At 50.0% G+C, this 19,160-nt stretch overlaps 1 protein-coding gene across 2 annotated transcripts; it reads right to left on the bottom strand.

Annotated features, from left to right (window-relative positions):
* Positions 1-1,457: 1,457 nt before the first annotated feature.
* setd1a (SET domain containing 1A, histone lysine methyltransferase) lies at positions 1,458-19,019 on the bottom strand. 2 transcript variants are annotated; one of them, XM_027015713.2, is made up of 22 exons: positions 18,990-19,019; positions 17,815-17,959; positions 16,990-17,088; positions 16,227-16,497; positions 15,750-15,874; positions 15,273-15,508; positions 12,843-14,458; positions 12,395-12,582; positions 10,723-11,748; positions 10,086-10,256; positions 9,668-9,755; positions 9,293-9,453; positions 8,906-8,942; positions 8,571-8,787; positions 8,438-8,490; positions 6,974-8,319; positions 5,981-6,383; positions 5,256-5,434; positions 4,648-4,758; positions 3,323-3,442; positions 2,971-3,108; positions 1,458-1,674 (listed from the first exon to the last, which is right to left on the bottom strand). In XM_027015713.2, the coding sequence occupies exons 2-22, from the start codon at positions 17,950-17,952 to the stop codon at positions 1,501-1,503; spliced, it is 6,897 nt and encodes a 2,298-aa protein (XP_026871514.2). In that variant the 5' UTR covers positions 17,953-17,959; positions 18,990-19,019; the 3' UTR covers positions 1,458-1,500. The 2 variants fall into 2 exon arrangements, with proteins under 2 accessions (XP_026871514.2, XP_035386324.1); XM_035530431.1 differs by lacking the exon at positions 18,990-19,019 and adding an exon at positions 18,887-18,966.
* Between the last annotated feature and the right edge of the window lie 141 nt (positions 19,020-19,160).

Here is a 19,160-nt window from a genome sequence, read left to right as displayed (position 1 = left end):
AATAAAACATTAAAGAAAAAAACAAAAAAACAAGATAACCGAATGATAGGTATGTACAATTTCTTCTCTCGATGGGAAAGTAGGAAAATGAAGAACATATTTACAGACTGGAACCAGTGTGTTTCTACGAGAAACAAACACCTCTACAATATTTACATGTATTTCTTTCCATTTTTTTTGTCCTTTGTATCCTTTTGATCTTTGAGGGTCAGTTTTTACTGAGGCTGCCATGACTCTACATATATTACACGTTTGGTTTCCTTTCAAATAAGGAACAAAATGCTGATGGGGGCCAAGTTAAAAAGTAGCTAAAATAAAGACTAAAACCAGGGGGGAAAAATATTAAGTTAACTGGCAAACATCTATACAAACACCACAGGCTGAGAGCTGAGAGCCGACCAATCACAACAGCAACAGATCGCAAAGCACCTCCTCTTTGTGTCAGATTTACCATGCCCCCCACCAAGCCACAACACCAAATACAATAAGGTGGCACAAGCTCCTACTGACTGCAGTACAGGATTGTGAAGTGCACCTCCTCCCAGTGCACACTCCTTATTGTGTCTGATAAATACAAGGTATGCATTGGTCCACAAAAAAACTAAACAAAAATAAAATCCAAATCCAAACTAAGCTGTTCGACATTCCAGCTTATTGTTTCCAAACACTCCTCTGACTTCTTAAAAAAAGAAAAAGACTATTACCCTTTTACACACACACACACACACACACACACACACACACACACACACACACAAAAGCTGTCCTAAACAGTGTGAAAACTGCCTGTCTGATATCTACGTAGGGCACCATATAAAGGGTTTTACACACAGTCCACAGAAAAGTATGAGAGCACTGAGTACTTCACTGAAAACCTCTTTCACACAGCCAATTTGGGGGGGGGGGGGGGGGGGGGGGGGGGGGGGGAATAATAATAATGATTATTATAAAAATAAATAAAATCAATAGCAATTGTTATTGTGGAAGGGAGGATGTGGATACAACTATCTTGCAAACATTAATGGGAGGAAAACAAAAACAAACTGCTGATGTAGAAATATTCCTCAGCCAAAACCCTGAACCCCCCCCCCCCCCCACCCGTTCAATTTTGTGCGCACATCAGCCATTGCTGTCACTTAACACCTCTCTAGCACACAGGCCTCTAAATATACACCAAACCAAAAACTCAGCTGGGTGGAGGCTGCAATTTGCGGGTCAGAGGTGCTGACATCGCCATGGAGACTCCCGCCTCTGAACCCTTTTTTCAATCACTGCCACGACGGCGTCCAGCAGCTGCAACAACAGTCTGACACGCAGTGCATCTCTAATAATACATACGGTAAGCCGAGTGTATGTAACGGACTTCATCGTTCGCCTGTTGCCATGTGGCTATTACTGTAACTTAATAAAGCTATTAACTATACTACCCATGAGCCCCTGCCAACAGTCTCCTCCAGTGGCGGATGAGAGTGGGAAACTGAGAAAGCTGAAACGTAGGCTTTAGTTGAGAGTCCCTCTGCAATTCTCCGTCCCACAAAGACAGGGAATTTTGTTCTCCTCGATGGGGAACTTGTAGTCATACGTGATCTCTTCATTAACTCCGATAGGCTGCTTGGAATAGATGACGATCTTCTTCTGAGCCTCGATGGTAATCACCTTTGCGTAGCAGTTTGGCTAGGAAACAAGAGGATGAGGATTATTTTGGTTCACAGTCAGTAATGGCCAATCTGCTAGAAAAACCTAAAACACAGATCATTGGCAATGTAACCTGATGCCTCCTCTGAAGAAAGGAAATACTGTAAACCAAAACCAATTCCAATATTACGCTGGAACAAAAATATCCCAAAATACATCATTGGCACTGAAACTACTTTTCCATGCAGACAGACCAAAAAGGCACTCTTCACAATGAGTCAAATTAATTATATGACCTTCATTATATGACCTAAATGACAAGCTGTAGGAATGGCCTTGGTTTTCTGACACGTCCAGGCCACGTTCTTGACCCTACACTGACAAGCAGTCTTCCTTCCCGAGAAAGCTCTTATGCAAGAGCAGTTAATGGCCCTTATCAGTGGGCATTCAGAGGAGCAGCTGCACCTCAGCAGAGCTGGATACTCCTACCTCCTCCTGGGCCCCAGCGCCACGGCAATGGGCTCTGAACATTCAACTCTGTATCGATGTTGATAAGCAGTACTTTACCGACTCTATCCTGGCATGTAGCAACAAAGCTGGCACGACCAAAATAACTATAATTATAAGCTTATATATACTTCACATTCTAAAGGCTGGGTGGTGCCAGAACTCTCTGGGCGTAAACCCTGCATGCTGTCGATGTGCCTTCAGGATAGACACCCTGGATTTCCCCCATCATCCTTGGTGAGGGGTTCTTATAATCCTAGCCCTACAGGAGAGCTTTCAGACAAGTCTCAAAGCCAACCACCAAGGCAATCACAACTCCACCCCAGCCCCCCCACGACCACCCAATGACACGGGTTTTTGTTCTGCTCCAGGTCTCAACACACCTTGGCCTGATTACCTGGTTCAGGTATGTGAGGAGCTGGACCAGAAGAAAAACCTGAAAAGGTGGTCAAGGATTACACTGAATCTGTGATTAAATCTGTCTGCTTAAACACAGTGTAGTCTTCTCTATGTTCCAGACATGGTTAGTCCATCACTAGTGTTAAATGGGTATATGCTAGAGTGTGGAAAGAACTAAAAGTTGAAATGCAGGAACAACAGTGTGAACTGTGTACTTATGGAAGAAAGTCTTGATATGCACCAAGAGCAACAGGAGTTCTGAATCAGTTCAGATTCACCGTCATGAGCTTTTGACTAATTGGTCTCTTAAAAATAAATTCAGCTGTGTGATACCTGTAGTGATCGTGCATCTCTGTATTTTAGGGTGCATTTTTAGGGCTGCACTCCATCACCATGCTTTTGTGAATGAGTGCATGTGTGCGTGCTTACAGTGCAGCAGTGGTTGATGAAGCGAGCCAGGTTGCCACATTTGGTGGCGTCGATGATGGTGTCATGATCCACACGGAACAGGTAGCTGCTGCCGATCCCTTCCTGGGCGTAGCGCTTCTCCCGATTGTCTGCCACCATCTGACGACACGACAACAAGCCCCGCACTTAAATACAGCTCCTGAGCACCCATCGGCTGCATTCTAAACCATGTATCCAATCATTTAACAGATCTCTCCCTCTCCATGAGCTCGACCATCTTGCCCGCCGCCGTGTTACATTGCAAGTATGACCGCACCTCCCGTGGCAGGTCGCCCATCACCCGTTGTGTAAATGCAGCAGAGAGCAGCTTCACCTGTCTGATGTTCTGGCCCACGTACTCGATGACCATCTCGTCGGCGGCGATCGGCTCCATGGCGAACAGGCCCCACTCGTGGATGCGGCTGCGGCCGAAACGCAGCTTCTTCTTGCGGAACTGCGTGGCGAGACACAGCGCAGGACACGTGAGACATTTATGAGACAAACATGAGAAAGTGGAGGACACACACACACACACACACACACACACGAGAGCCCTGCCACACTCCTCCAGTTAGGTTGATCTGTACTAGTTAATTTCTGAGTCAACAAAAGGGAAGAAAGGGAAGATCTGTACATTCTGTAGATTGTGTACATATATACACACACACAACCATATACATTGAACATTGTGTATATAATCATAATATACATATATTGTAAATACATTGTTAATATATTTTGTACATATATATATACATATATATTTTGTACATATATATATATATATACATATATATATATATATATACATATATATATACATATATATATACATATATATATATATATATACATATATATATACATATATATATACATATATATATACATATATATATATATATATATATATATATATGCAAAGAGAAATATATATATATATATATATATATATATATATATATATGCAAAGAGAAATATATAACATATATAGAATATCTATATTTCTCTATGCACCCCTGTTTTCTTTTCCTCAGTTTGGACAGAGCACTGTCCACCATTTCACTGCGAGTTATACTGTGTATGACTATGTATGTGACGAATAAACTTGAAAAGACAAACAGCGGGAAACACACCAGAGTCCTTTCCTCTCAGGAAGGGTCGTACTTCCGTTAAAGCAAAGTAACAATAGCATTAGTACATCTGTAAACAGAATGCGATACTCAACACTGGCTGCTTCACAAAGTATGTTAGCAACACAAAGAAAGTCCTAAATAAGTCCTTTTTTAGTATTGGTGACCTGCAACTAGAATGAAGAACACAAAAGGTCAGGACCAGCGCAAGTGCTTGATTCCTGCAGTGTAGTGCTGACCTTCAGCACACAAAGGCTGGATGGTAAATGACCCTGTGCTTGACACAGCCATGCTGCCTGGACTTCTAAAAGAGGGAGCTTTCATGCAACAACAAGTTGCAGCTTTGTACCTAAACTGATTTAAATCCGTTCCTCAGATTCTGCTTAAACTTGAGTCTAAAACCGGGGAGGCACGAACACGGCTCCTCTGTCTGCAGGCAAGCCAAGGGGCCTTTCAGACACGCGAACAAAGGGAGAGCTCTTCTGTAATCAACGCAGCGGCTGATAAGCGGCGGTCAAGGCTTCACCTTGAGCTGGTTGAGCTTGAGCAGATCTGAGTCCATCACGGCGGGCGTGCCGATGGCACTGAGGAGGCGGCGCTGCTCCGAACGCCTCTCAGACAGCAGGCGGTTTGAGCCCTGTTGGGGAGAGGAGAGCAAACTGTCAAGTACAGTGGTAGCTCAGTGGTTAAGGTACTCTAGTAATCAGATTTTTGCCAGTTCAAGCCCCACTGCTGCCAAGTTGCTACTGTTGGGCTCCTGAGCAAGGTCCTTAACCCTTGTTAAGTCACTTTGGATAAAAGCGTCAGTTAAAGACCATATATGCAAAATGTGGTAGCTCAGCGGTTGAGGTACTTGGCTTGTAAGGTTAAGGTACTTGGAAGGTTGCTGGTTCAAGCTCCACCACTGCTGGGCCCCTGAGCAAGACCCTTAACCCTCAATTGCTCAAGTTGTACTCAATCATAATTATAAGTCACTTTGGATAAAAGCATTAGCTAAATGCCAAAAATGTCAGTGTCAAGACATCAGTACTGACCTGCTTTACACAACAAACAACAAAATAACGTACCCCTCTGACCCCTCCCGCCTTGCAGAAGCTGCCCCTTACGAGGCTAAAATTCAAGGTAAGCACGTACCGCTATGTCATAGTCCATGGCCTCCTGCACGGCCTCGGGGAGGTCCAGATCCAGGTAGACGTCCTTCTCCTTGCGGCTGATGGCGTAGTAGCCCTCGCTGCGGGCACAGCCCGTCACGTGCTCTCGCAGCTGCCCGTCCAGTGCCTTCTTCCGTCGACGAGGGTTCGGGATGTTGGTGAGTGCAGCCCAAGGTCAAGGGTCAAAAGCACAACCTCCGGGGAAGAATGTCTCCACAGGACACCAAATCTAAACCTCCCTGTCTGCAAATGTTATTCCACGTTGAATAGCTGGAAGTGAATGGGTTTACACTTTTCTTTGCATAGAGTGCATTTTCTCAAGATAGAACTATTAAAGTAAGGTGTTTTTTATGAAGACTTTGAATGACATTAAACAGTTGAACTCCATAATCAGTAGAAAACCATCATTTTCCGGCTATACTAACCAATCAGGAGGCTACTTAGCCCCACTGGACACTGATTTCATGCATGAAAGGCTAAGGGCAGCGCTAAGCACTGTGGAGAGCTGCGGCTGCTGGGAGCACACAAGCATGGCTGAAGGTAGCAAGAAGCACAACACTGAAGACAGGAGACGTAAGGGCTTCAGTTTTCCTTGTGCACACCACAACAAGGTCCCTAAGACACGGTGTCAAACAGCCCGAGCTGCTATGGATTAGCCACGCGTGAGTTTCTCTACATCTCGCTGACCAGGATGAGCAGGAAGGATATTGGGGTGAGGGACCCAGTGCGTGTCGTTGAGCCAGTCCGTGTTGTGGTCATCCTGCAGCAGCTTCTCGTAGGTGCTCTTCAGCAGTCTCATGTCCTCCAGGTCCAAGCCGCTGTTCCAAATGTCGTACAGGATGGTCATCTGCTCAAATTCGCTGCGGTGGTCAAATGTGCGCCGCGCCTCCGGGACCAGGAGCTCTGCCCCCAGCACGGGCTGCTTGGCCCGCCTCTGGGTGGATGGGGTCACACCAGCCTCCTGGAGGAAGAGGCGCTCGCTCTTCCTCACCTCCTCGCGCTCGAACGCGAGTGAGTCGTCCAGGCCAAAGTCAGAGTCGGCGGAGTCCGAGCTAGAGCTGGACAGATCGGCCGGTTCCAGCTCCTCCACGTCCACGTCCTCCTCCAGGTCCTGCAGGGGCAAGGATGACGGTTACGCGTCAGTCAATGCATCTTCTGTTAAGTCATCAATAATATGACTTAATATGCAGTTCTGGTATTGCAATAAAGTGCAATGATTAAATAAGCCCTCTAAAAGTAAACCACTGCTGTTCTCACCTCACCCTCTACATTCAAGTTCTTAAAAGGTTACTACAGGTTCCTTTGTTTGTTGATAAATTTATGGTTAGGAAAAGTGGAAATTTGAGAGTACTGGTTTGGGTGACGCTGCAATAAAACAAATGTCGGTGTTTTGATCACTATGGATGCCAGTAACCAGCCACAAAGGAAATTAAACTCTAGATCAGAGGCCAGCCTGTACAGAGGTAACCGTTCACCTCAGGCTGTTGCAACAGAAACGCTGAACACACAGAGAGAGAAATATCAGTTACTGACTTGCATCAGAAATATTTGTACAGATATGGAGACGATGGACTTAATTCAAGGGGAAGTGAATTTTTTTGCGTTATTTCAAAAGTAACGTTTTTTGCGTTATTTTCGCAAAAACCACAAAAACTGCATATGCACAAAATACCACACACACACACACACACACACACACACCTCTAACTTCCTTTTCCTCTGTCTCTTGGCCTGTTCTTCTTTCTTGGTGGGCTGTAGGTTCACGGTCTCATTCTCTTTCTTGTCTTTCCTAGTTCTCTTTTTAGTCTTCCCTCTCTCAAGCTCCTCCTCTCTTTTGAGCAACGCTCTCCGTTTGGAAGCCGGACTGAGGGCCTCGGTCGAATCCCTGGCCTCGCAGACGAGGCCCACCCCGGGGAGGGCCCCCAGAGGGCCAAAGTAGTCTGCCGCGTCCACCCTGCCCAGCTGAGCATCTCCAATGACCTCCTCCGGCGCCTCCTGCACGCCGTGCTGATTGAGGTCCGCGGGGAGTAAAACAGTGGGGTCCTGCTTTGCCCTCTTTAGGGAGGGCGTGAGAGGAGGAGCAGCAAGGACAGTGAGGAATTTGGAGTAGTTGTGCTCCTGCAGGATGAACATGCCCTCCAGATCCAGCAGGGGGAACCGTGGGTAAGGAGCATACAGGCCCCCCTCTTCCTCCTCAAACTTGTGCTCCTCGGCCTCGTCCGAGGTCTCCGTCTCCTCCGAGTCCACGTCTGCGTCGGTGTCCATGTTTAAGGCCACGTCGGCCAGCACGGAGAGGTCGTGCGGGGCTGCGGTGGCCAGCTGCAGCAGGCTGGATGCACCCAACTGCTCCCGGAGCCTCAGCCTCTGCTCCAGCCGCTCCTCCTCCTCGTCCTCCTCCTCCTCCTCCAGCAGCACAGGGTGCGGAGGAGGGGTGGAGGCCGACTGGCTAACCGTCCGGGGGCGGCCGCGGGGGCGGCCCTTCTGCGTGGGCATCGCCGGAGCGGGGGCAGGCTCCTCGTAGGCCACTCGGACCAGCGAGGCGTGGTCCAGCGGGAGGTTCTGGACCGTGAGACAGACAGGGGCAGCAGGGGCTCTGGGGGAGTCTTTCCCGGGCCCTCGTCTGGCGGGGGTCTTGGCAGGAGCAGCCTGCGGGGAGTGAGCGGGGCCGGGGCTCTTCCTGGGCTCCTCCGGTCGGAGAGCACGCACTGGGGGCGGCACGGTGAGAACAGGGGCCGGGGAGGGGGAGAGGGCATTGCCCGGGCGCGAGGCAAAGGGGCGAAGCATGGGGAGGGGTTTGGAGGACGTGGGTGGGGCGACGCCAGTGGACGTGGCTCCGGGCGAGGTCGCTGTGAGCACATCCGGAGGCTGAGATTTGACGGGAGAGAGGAGGAAGGTCTGAGACAGCGGCTCAGCCGGCGGGGGCGTGCCGGGCTTCACCTCACTCTCCTCCATGGAGAATGACACGGTCTTGCGTCGTTTCTTGAGGGGAGGCAGGATAGGGGAGGAGGGCCGGCGATCCACCGCTGCAGCAGCTGCCGTCTTGTCTTCTGGTTTCAGGAAAACAGATGGGCGAGACAGAAAAGAAAGAGGAAACGATGTTACAAGTTCAGGTCGGTGGTTACTGGCTGGTCGGTCCAGGTGGAGGGCTGGGACTGTCAGGCTTACCCGATTCATCCTGCACAGCCGCCGTGGCTGACTGGACGGCGCTTATTTTCTCCCTGTGAGACAGACGGTCACGATGTTAACCAGGCGCTCCACTCGTTTATTAATGAGTATAAACAATCTCGTGTGTACGTACTTCTGCTCTTTCTCCATGTCCAGAGCCAAGCTGTCCATCGTGGACTCATCCATGGTATCCAAGCCCTCGCTCTCCCCTGCCCGCTCAATCTCATCATCCTCCTCATCTTCGGATGAGGAGGAAGACGACGAGGAAGAGGAAGAGGAAGAAGAGGACGACGAGCTTCCCGATGAAGAGGAGATGCTCTCATCATCGCTGTCTGCGCTGAGAGCTTCATCTGGGGCGGAAGACATTAAAAGAAAGAAATATAATCAAATTTATTTTAGATTTTAAGTAAAATAGTTGTACATGTACTTCCCAGCTGATAAAATTAAGCACTTCATAAAATCACTCACCTTCCGACTCATCTTTATCGCTGTCATCCTCCTCCTCCTAGCAACACACAAACAAAACTCTCATCACTGATCATTTATAATGCCACTAACACACTACAAGAGCTCCAACAGCCTGCGAGGTGTAGAGTCAGCCAAGGCACTCTGCTGCCATCTAGCGTCCACTAAAGAAACAACAGTACTGGATTCTTTTTGACCTCAAATGGAAAAAAAAAAAAGAGTCATTACATTAAAAACTAAATGAGAAGACAATATGTGCTGCATAACTGCCGGTTAAATGTTTATTCCCAATAACCATATATATTTAGTCCGGTCTCGAGAATAAAATGGTATAAAAAATCCATCTTGGATTAAATTAACTAAAACACACACACGCGCGCGCAAACACACCTTTTCAGAAGACGATTCATCCGAGGTCTCTTCGCCTTCGCTGTCCAGGTCGTAAGGCTTGCGAGCCCTGGCTCTCTTTCTCCGGCGAGCGGCGTCTCTGTCACCAGGCCGACTCTCCTCAGGACGGCCGGCGCTACCCGTTGCCTTACCCTGGTACGAGTCTGAGACGAGACGCAGGAGGGGCAACACACACCACACACACAACCACAAAGTGTTTCGAGGAGAGCTCAATCCAACAGTGGGGAGAGAAAGAACTACCCTTGCTGTTACATTCGTATGGCTGTGCCCCTCCAAGTTAAGGTGGCAGAAACTAAACAAGACTATTGTACTTGTGGTTACTCCATTTTCAGCCTGAAAAGACGACAAGGGCTTCACCTTCATCTTCCTCGTCGGGTGGAGTGGAAGGTCTGGCTCTTTTCAGAGATACATCATCAGCCAGTTCCTGAGGCGCTTTCCTCTTCACCTGGGAAAGAAACGCCCACTCACATCAAATCAATCCAGCCAGCCAATCAGGGTCCTGTCCAATGAACCACTGTTGTCATTCTCACGGCGAAGGACCGTGTAATCCTGGCGAGTTCATGTCATCTTCATTAACCACAAAATGCATGTGTGCAATTCTAAATCATTTCTAACTGGGTACACTGAGGAAGACCCTTTTCCCAGTTTACACTAAAATAATATCCTTACCTGTGTATGAAGCGAAAAACTCGGCCAAAAGAGGAAAATGTAATTCACCTGCTTATGTCGTCGTATTTACGTTTGTGTTTATTTCAGGGAAGTAAAGGCTACGCACCTTGAAGGAGGGCAGGCGCAGCGCCCCCCGCAGGGAGAAGCCCTCCATGCCTCCGCTCTTGGCCCAGTCCACCAGAGACATGAGGGGCTCACGCGGCCGGCTGCTCACCTTGTCCTCCTTCTTCTCCTCCTCCCGCACCACCGACACGCCTCGCAGCGCTGTCTGGAAAGGCTGGGGTGGGGAGAGAGAGAGAGGAGAGAGAGAGAGAATTTTCTTTCAGCAATGACTGCCCTTATATATAGTGAGGCACATTTCTTCAAATGATTCTAGCTCGTTATGACAAATGGTTGAATTTCGGCTCCAATACATGAACTAAAACGAAATCAGCAGGCTTGTTTTTAATCAGACTACTGACTGCTGAGTGAAAGTCAGCTTGTGATTTATCTTGCATTTGAAATCGGTAGAAAAAGTGCATCTTTCCCCCCCCCCCAAAAAAAACAATGACTACTACTTCAAAACTCCACGTGTTTCTCTCTGTGTCTTAGCAGGTGGAACCTTTCCTGTGTTCAGCACTTTTGTATGATCAGACTATAACACAATCATATCACAGCTTGAAGAAAGACTGTACAGACCAGACAGGACCATAACTCAGCTCCACCCTCTACCTACTCATACCTCCACCCTCTCCCTCCCTCACCTTGGCCTTCCTCTCCTTGCGCTCCCACCACTCGTCGAAGGTGCCGAAGGCGACGTTCTCCACCATCTTGCGGTTCAAGTCTCTCTGCATGATGTTCTTCATCTCCTCGATCAGGGAAGCCAGCACCTGCTGCACCGTGGCCTCGTGGGGGTTCTGGCCCACCACGGCCATCGGGCTACCCTCCGTCCCATACCGATCGCCCTCTACGCCTGGCGCCGCGCCGTACCCCGGCGGGGGATAGTGGGCAGGGTAGTGCTGCGGCAGGACGTGTGGGGGCCAGGGGGGATGCGGGGGAGGGACGGCGTGATGGTGGGGCAGGGGCAGCTGGGCAGAATGGGGGTCTGGGTACGCGTACGAGATGTGCGGGGGCATGTAGCGGTGGTCCTGGTCGTAGTGGTTTCCCGCGGCCCCATCTTGGTCCATGTAAGGGTGGTGGGGATGGGGAGGAGGCGCGTGAGGAGGGGGCATAGAGTGGAGATGGTAAGAGGGGGGGTATTCCGAGGCAGGCGGGTGATCGCCAGGAGGGGGCGCCGTGGAGCCGCTGCCGCTGGACACCCGCATCTGGTGCAGGCGGCTGAGCATCTGCGTCTGCATCTGGAAGGACATGCCGCTGTACTGGCTCATCAGCTCCACGGAGTTGGTGTAGTCGTACATGTGGTGGGACAGGGGCGGAGGGTACTCCGGGTGGAGCTCCATGTGCGGCAGGGGGGGCGGGATGCCGGGGGGCGGGGGCGGCTGGAGGGAGAAGCCGGGAGGGGGCGGAGGGGGCAGGTGGGGAGGGTAGGAGGGGATGGGCGGGAGGCCCATGCTGCTGTTGAAGTGCTGCGTGCTGTCCGGAGGGGGACTGGCGGACGGGTCCGGGGTCTGGGACGGAAGCGCCGACTGGGAGGACGCGGCAGGAGACGAGGAGGACGAAGCGGCGGCGGCGGGGGCCGTGGAGGAAGCGTGCGGCGCCGCCATGGCGACGCCTTCGTCGTCTTCTTCGTCCGAGATCTCCATGTCTTCCCCGGATGAGTGTGGAGATGGCTGGAGAAGGGAGGAAGGACAAAGATCCAGCGTTACTGTAACATAGGGATCAGTGGAATTCCACAACTGGCCACTGCAGTGTATGTACACTGGAAACACCTTCTGCCTTCACACTGAAACAGTGAGCCCACGTTTCCTCTAAACACACAAGCCTAGTACTGAAACCCTGCCATATGAGGGGCGTGGGGTGTGTGTTACAAGCACGCTGAACTGCCGCCGTATGAACAGTGCTATATAAATAAACTTGCTTTGCCTCGGTGTGTCGATGCGGTGAGCGCACTTGTGCGAAAAGTTAAAATGGCTATTTCAAAATTCACTGTACAAGATCAGAATTTACAGGAAACTCAAAACACGGAGGTCAAAATTAAGCAACCACTTCTATTTACCAATAAAAACGCATCGGCATTTTTACTGCAACGACGTACAGTGCACTTGCTAGCTAACACTGACTTAAGAGAACAAGCAAAAACCGCGCATCTGTAGGGAACCGACTGTTCCCTTTCATACCCAACAAAAAAGAGCACAAAACAAAAGCCTGGATAAAGCCGAGGACTGTAATCTCAGTGATCTCTACGGAACAGCGGGTGGCTCTGCATTTAAGGCCAGCAGTCTGAACGACTCATTTCCTCGCCGGCAGGTTGCTTACCTGTCCCTCTCCATTGTATGCGGGCGGAGTGTGGGCGGCGGCGCCCTTGGGTGTATCGGAGGCCGCGTGGGCGTGGTCCTCCTGGGGCAGGACCACCTGGGCCTGCGGCGAGTCGGACGCCGAGGGGACGAGGGGGACCACTTCTGCGGGGCTCTTGTGGCCTTCAGCTGCACCGCCTGCTGCCAGAGCTGCAACGACACGTCGGGTTGGAACCGGGCTTCAGCATGACTGTCTCACTGTGGCGTTGACCGGATGTCAAAGCGTTGTGCAGTGCATTGATTATAAAGCGTACTGAGAAAGACACTACGTAAGCATGACTTTATATCACGTCACACGTTACAACGTACACAAACGCGAAGGTACACACGGATAGGTATCGGGCAACGTTTGTGGTCAGAGGTGGACCTCCTCCTTGCGGCGTGCTGAGGCTCAGGGCCTCCACTCCTACCTGCTGTCGCCCGCTTCCTCGTCCGGCTCCTGCGCCCGTCTCGGTCCGCTCGTCTCCTCGGCTGGCCACCCTCACCCTCGCCCTGTCTCACGGGGTTCACCCTCTCCCCGTCCTGCGGCCTCCGCTTAGCCGGCTCTCCTTCGGCGTCTCCCCCGGGCGCTTTCTTCTCCTCACTCTCCACCTCCCGCTCCGCCTCCTTCTCCTCCTCTTCGTCGTCGTCCGATGCGAGGAAGGAGAACTTGGCCTTCTGCTCTTTCAGCAGCATCTCGATACGCGAGTCCAAACTGCTGCTGTGGTGGACGAACGGGAGGCTCTCGTTGGTGGAGTCCGGCTCTGGGGAGGAGTCTCGCTGGGGGAGGGGCGGGGAGAGGGAGGCCGCGGCGGAGGACGAGGAGAGGTGGTGGGGCAGAGAGGTGGAGGACGGGGAGGTGGAGGACGACGGGACGGAGGCGTGCGGGGGAGACGAGGGCGGAGGGGTCCGCGGGGGCTGTGGAGGAGTGCTGGGCCTGCGTTTGGCCTTGGTCCACTGCTCCTCCAGGACGGGGCTCTCCTGCCCGAAGTCCAGAGAGCCGAGAGTCTCGGCCACGGCGGCCGCAATGACGGACGCAGGTGGGAGGGGAGGGGGCGGAGGGGGAGGGGGCGGAGGCAGGGGCGCGTGGTGAGGGTGGCCGCGGTAGTCGTTGTCCAAGCCTCCGCCCGCCGACGAGCCCCTTTCGCCTCCACCCACACCACTGTGTTGGCTCCGGAAGGATGGCGAGGGTTCCAACCGGGATGAGGAAGGGGCATCTTGAGAGGGCAGGTCTTTGGGAGGAGCGTACCCGCCATACGAGGCGGAGGCAGGCGGAGGCGAGAGACTGTTGGAGGAGCGAAGGCTGGGGTTGGCGTGGCCTCCGTATCGAGGGTCGGAGCTGTTGGAGAAGTCTCCGTCTCGGTCCCGGTCCCTGTCCCTCTCCCAGTCGCGGTCCCTGCTGCTCCGCCGGCGGCTGTGGTGGTTGTGGGAGTGGTGGTGGTGGTTCCGGTGCCTTCCGTGGTCTCCGGAGCGGGACCCCGAGCTGTCCCGCCGGTACGGCCTGCCGTCCCGTTCCTCCCGCCGCTCTGGGTGGTGGGAGTGATGGGAGTGGTGGGAATGGTAGGAGGATTTGGAGGAGGAGCCAGATGAAGAGTTTACGTCCTGTTGATGGTGGTAGGAGGAACGCCGAGACCCTCCATAACGCCCCCCGCTGTCCCTGTCTCGATCCCTATCTCTAGACCCCCTCTCTCGGTCCCGGTCTCTGTCCCTCTCTCGCTCAACCATGGGCGGAGACTCATACATGGAGCCCGTGGGTGGCAAGTGGGGGTGGGGTGGCATATGCATCCCTGCTCCACCCGCGTTGTGATACGGAGGGTAACAGGGAGGCTCGCCGGGGCGAAATGGCGCCGAAGGGGGCGGGTAGCTGGGACGGCCTCTGTGGTACATGGGAGGCTCCTGCGGGGGAGGGCCGTGGGGGTCGTCATAGTAACGTGGAGGCTTGAACCCTGAGGAGGAGGACACGGTGGAGGAAGAGCAAGAGGAGGACGGAAGCATGTCCTGCGGAGCATAGCTGCTGCTCAGAGGACCGCCACTGTATCCGGCATGCCTAACAAACAAACAGGAAACTCGTTCATGTGTGGAAGGAAACAAATATCGGCACCGCAATGGTTAACTGCTCAATGCAGCATGAAATTCAATATTGTTATATGATATTATAATAATGGACCAACAATTCATTTTTTAAAAAAGTGAAATTTTAATGCAGCCAGAATCAAATGCAGATCTATTACCCCCTTTAAATCTTTAATTTAATAATGATAAATATATGCCTCACTGCTAAACAAGGAAATGAAGCCAGAATTTAAACACAAACAGGTTCAGTGTTTTTGCTCTTGGCAAACATTAATAACTCAACTGCTCTGCACAGGGGACCCTCTTGTGGTTACAGTCCTACTACTTTTAAACATTCAGTAACAGCAGAACTTTAATAGTGCACAACACAGCAATTCTGAACACTGGTTACATCACTTTAGCACAGTTTTTTTGTTGTCACATGTCTGCTCAGTATGCACGCTGTAAAATAGCGTGGGCGAGTCAGGTTTCTGTGTACCGTGCACGGAGCGCCCATTAGATTAACAGCACGAGTGCAATTATGTTTTTCTTCAGCAAATAGGGTTCACCATTGACAGCATGACAAGATGGCTTAAAAAGTGCACTTTTAAAAGATTTGCCTTCCTACTCACTGCTTTGTCACCCTTCTATAGCAACCATTGCTTCATTCAGCAAAGTCCGAGGACGTGACCCAATCAGAGCTTTTAAAATGTCACAGACATGGACGAAGGCCATCAAAGCTCACCGAAGAGATATTTGACATCTCGCAGAACTGACATACAAATGTCACTATAACTGCCAAAACCAACCTGGCTCCAGAGTAGCCGGAGTCTTGGGAGAAGGGGGTACCGGAGCGGGGTGTGTAAGGGGTGCCTCCTCCCTGGGAGGACGCAGAGGAGCCTGGCGTGTACGGCCCCCCAAGGGAGGACGGGGGTGTGTCCAGACGCTGGTCCCCAAAAGCAGTGTCCACGGAGCACGGCGTTGTACTGCCCAGAGGGGGTACTGGCACCTGATCTATAGAGAGCCTCCGCCTGATGTCAGATGACTGGGGGGGTGGGGGGTGGAGAGAAAAGGCTAACGTGAGTCGTCGATAAAAGTACAACAAAACCAGGCGTGTCGTCTATGAAAGTATGAATGCATGACATTGCTGCAGTATTTAAAAGGTCAGTTAGAGACTAACTGACCATTTAAACCAACACATGGGTTCAGAACTGGAGAAACTAGGCACCACAACAAGTTCCCTGTGCCAGGCTCTTGGCTGAGATCACCTCCCCATGTTCACTTACCGTGTCAGGCTGGGCCAGGGCAGGGGGCTGAAACTTCTCGGTGAGGGCTCTGCCCCCGGTTGGCACCGTCTGAGGGGTGCACGAGCCACTAACAATCAGGTCATAATACTTCATCCTCTGCTGGCCTGCAAATGTGCCAAACAAATTGGTTGTTACGCAGGGAGAGCTAGCTAAACAAAGCCGCTCATGTGGGACTGTCAATGACCTGCAGCAAACGCTGAATGTTCAGTACAATTAACTTTCAATAAAAATGTGAACTAATAAAAAATAAAATCACTCAACAGCACCAGATGTGAATATTCCAGATGTGAAATATGCCAATATGTATCCCAATGTGTCTAATGTAACTTTCAGTGTTAGATCAAAAGACATCACACTGCACAAACAAATCCTTTTTATCTCCAGTTTTCCGGGCACAGTGTTTCTTCCACACACCTCTTAACAACAGTGTGCAGACTGGCCCAGACACACTCGTACCTTTAATGTCCAGCTGGGCATGGATGATGTTTCCCATAACCGAGGTGTTGTGCAGGTGTTTGACAGTGTCTTTGGCCCCCCTGGTGCTGGTGAAGAGAACACGGGCCAAGCCCAAGTGCTTCCGGGTCTTGGGGTGAAACAGGATCTCCATTTCCTCTACCTCGCCGAACTTGGCACACATCTCCAACAGGAAGGGCTCCTTGATGTTGTCATTCAACCTAGCAAATGTCACCTCCTTCAGTGGAATAGGACCCACATAATACTCATCCAGCTGTTGGAAAAGATGAGACATCATTAAGAGCAGGTAAATCAGAGGAGTGAAACGTTTATTTAAATGTTATCTTTAAATTTTTTTTTTAAAAGACGATGGAGAGATGGGCGGAGCACAATAAAGATGGTAAGGTGATAGGAAGGTGGGTGGCACACAATAATGTTGATATGGTGCAGCTTCCAGGTTCAAACAGCACCTGCCTTGCTCTCAGAGGGACAGAGTGGTACTACTGACCTCCAAACTCTTTATGAAATGCTGAGAATTTAGAAAAAATACTGATGCAAACTTCATCCACTTCCTAGCTCAGTGGGGCACTCAAAGATATAGCTTGAATAAAACCACTAGTTTCTGCACTCTGAGCTTTTTACTATACAGCCAGATCTGCTACACTGGGAACATGCTTGAACTAGAAGAAGTATTATCTTTAAAAAAAACAGAAACATTCACTAAAATCCTAAAGGAAACCTCAGTGAAAACAGACTGAGGACAAACCTTAAATTTGGGCAAAGGAAGAGACAGTTCTATGTGCCTGGACCAGATTCTTCGTGGTCGAGGGTCACGTAACTCCCCCACAGGTGGGAACCCTGAGTCCTGTGAATCAGAAGGAGACAGGAGATAAAACAGAGAGCAGGGTACTGGGCAGTATGATTAATCACGTATTCCCACAAATACATATTTTTGGAATTCACAGTGCAGTTGGTGGTAAATGGACATGGACATAGAACAGTTTGAGATAGCAATATTGGTTTCAGTTCAGTATTCTTGCTAACAGAATTACACATGCACCCTTGCAGCTTAATAGAGAATGATGAATGCCAGTTTGCCAGTTTTTGTTCCTTAATAAAATGTACCCTGCATGCTAAATTTAATCTGTTCATATGCAAGCTTTGGTACCAATTAAGCAGTTTCATACCGGTGCATTAACACAATGCATACATCACGGAAATAGTAGCAACAAACATCACTTGAACAACAATCAAATGTGTGCAATAAATCAAATCAAAACAGCTTTACAAGTGGTTTGCTGAATGTTCTGTGAGTGTTTTGACATTTCCTACATGTTCATATAGTCCAAGTGTGACATGACCACTGAACTGTACTAAGCATTCCTAACATGATTCAGAACCATCATACTCTCAACACAAGTATATTCTTTCAAGATGGATCAAGGACTGGGACACTATATCAAGCCGACAATGAAATACAAAATTAGTTAATGGTTTCTGTGAGGCAACAAACATAATGGTCAGGCAGTTTATTACTGACTGAGATATTCACCAATACAGACATATAAGAAAAAAAATCAAGAGTGAATACCGGCACGCTGAAGTAAATTCCATCGTATCTGTAGATCTTCTGGGCAACCCTGCGGATGGCAGGGTCCTGTACAAGCTTGTAGCTCTTCCATTGCAGACTGAGAGCTCGCTGGGTGTCTGCCCCACTGTCTGGATCCATGCTATCACTGCATAAGAAGAGGTGATTCCCATGCGAATTAGCTTCTATATGGTTTACAAGTTCAAAGCACACAATGATTTATAAAATGGTTCACAGCTCACTGAGTTAGATGATAATGATAAACACATCACTAATATTTATTTCACCGCATCCATTGTTCTTTATGCGGTGAAATAAATATTAGTATTAAGGCAATTAGAAGGTAATTACCAAATACAAGTTATACCACTTATCAAACGTGCTAAGGGCAACAAGAGACAAAGGCAAAAATAAACAATAATTTAGAGACTGACAAAAAAAGATCCGTTTGTTTGTTATGATTCTGCCGCGCTCCAGCCAGCAGACTGGTCACAATAACAGTTAGTTAGCCAGCAAGCTAGCTACGGCTCGCCAGACCAACAACCTAGACGTCACATTACCGAGCAAGCGAAGATTCTTCGTTACAAAGAACATTAATCGATTTTAAGACAAAATCTTGTAGTTCCCCTTATGTCGAAACTACCAAGACATCACCTAACGCTATAACGGCTACACGTACGCTTAACTGCTATGTACAATTCTATTTGCCTGGCTAGCTAGCAACAAGCTTACGCGATAAACACTGAAAGTGTTAGCCGCTAGTTAGACGGCTACAGACTAATTCGCTGGGAAAAAAGGCGAGACGGAAGGCACGAGACGAACACGCCGGGTTTTTACTATTAGTTGTCGTTTTAGCGACACGTAACGGCACGCTTCCTAGCTGCGAACCCAGAAGCCAAAGCCCCGCGCGTTGGGAGTCGTTTGCCCGCTTCGCGTCCACCGAGACTAAGAACGGCCGCTGCGCCGCGGAGCCGAGGCCTACGGCGGGCGAGGAAAACACACGCTCCTCGGACACAAATACCATTCCGTTTCACGTTCGAGGGCAGAACGATCTGTTGCGAAGGGCATCGCTTACGTTCCGGTGCAGCTCCGAAGCGGCACAAATCATGATCTTGAACCTAAAGGTGATGTTTTATGGAAAAAGGAATAATACAGAAAGCGACCATCGCGTAACCAACCTGTGAGCCTCGCCTGCTCGCCATCAGTCACTAGGATAACATTCATTGGATTGGCAGAAACAGTTTCCACATAAATCATGACCGTCTGCCCGCATAATAAGGGAAATAAAACAAACGCACCGGATAATAGAATAATACATAAATATATATGAATTCCATTTTTTTGTTAGG

Source organism: Electrophorus electricus, chromosome 1 (genome assembly GCF_013358815.1).
Source record: "Electrophorus electricus isolate fEleEle1 chromosome 1, fEleEle1.pri, whole genome shotgun sequence".
NCBI lineage: Eukaryota > Metazoa > Chordata > Actinopteri > Gymnotiformes > Gymnotidae > Electrophorus > Electrophorus electricus.
This window is presented reverse-complemented; position numbering and strand designations above follow the sequence as displayed.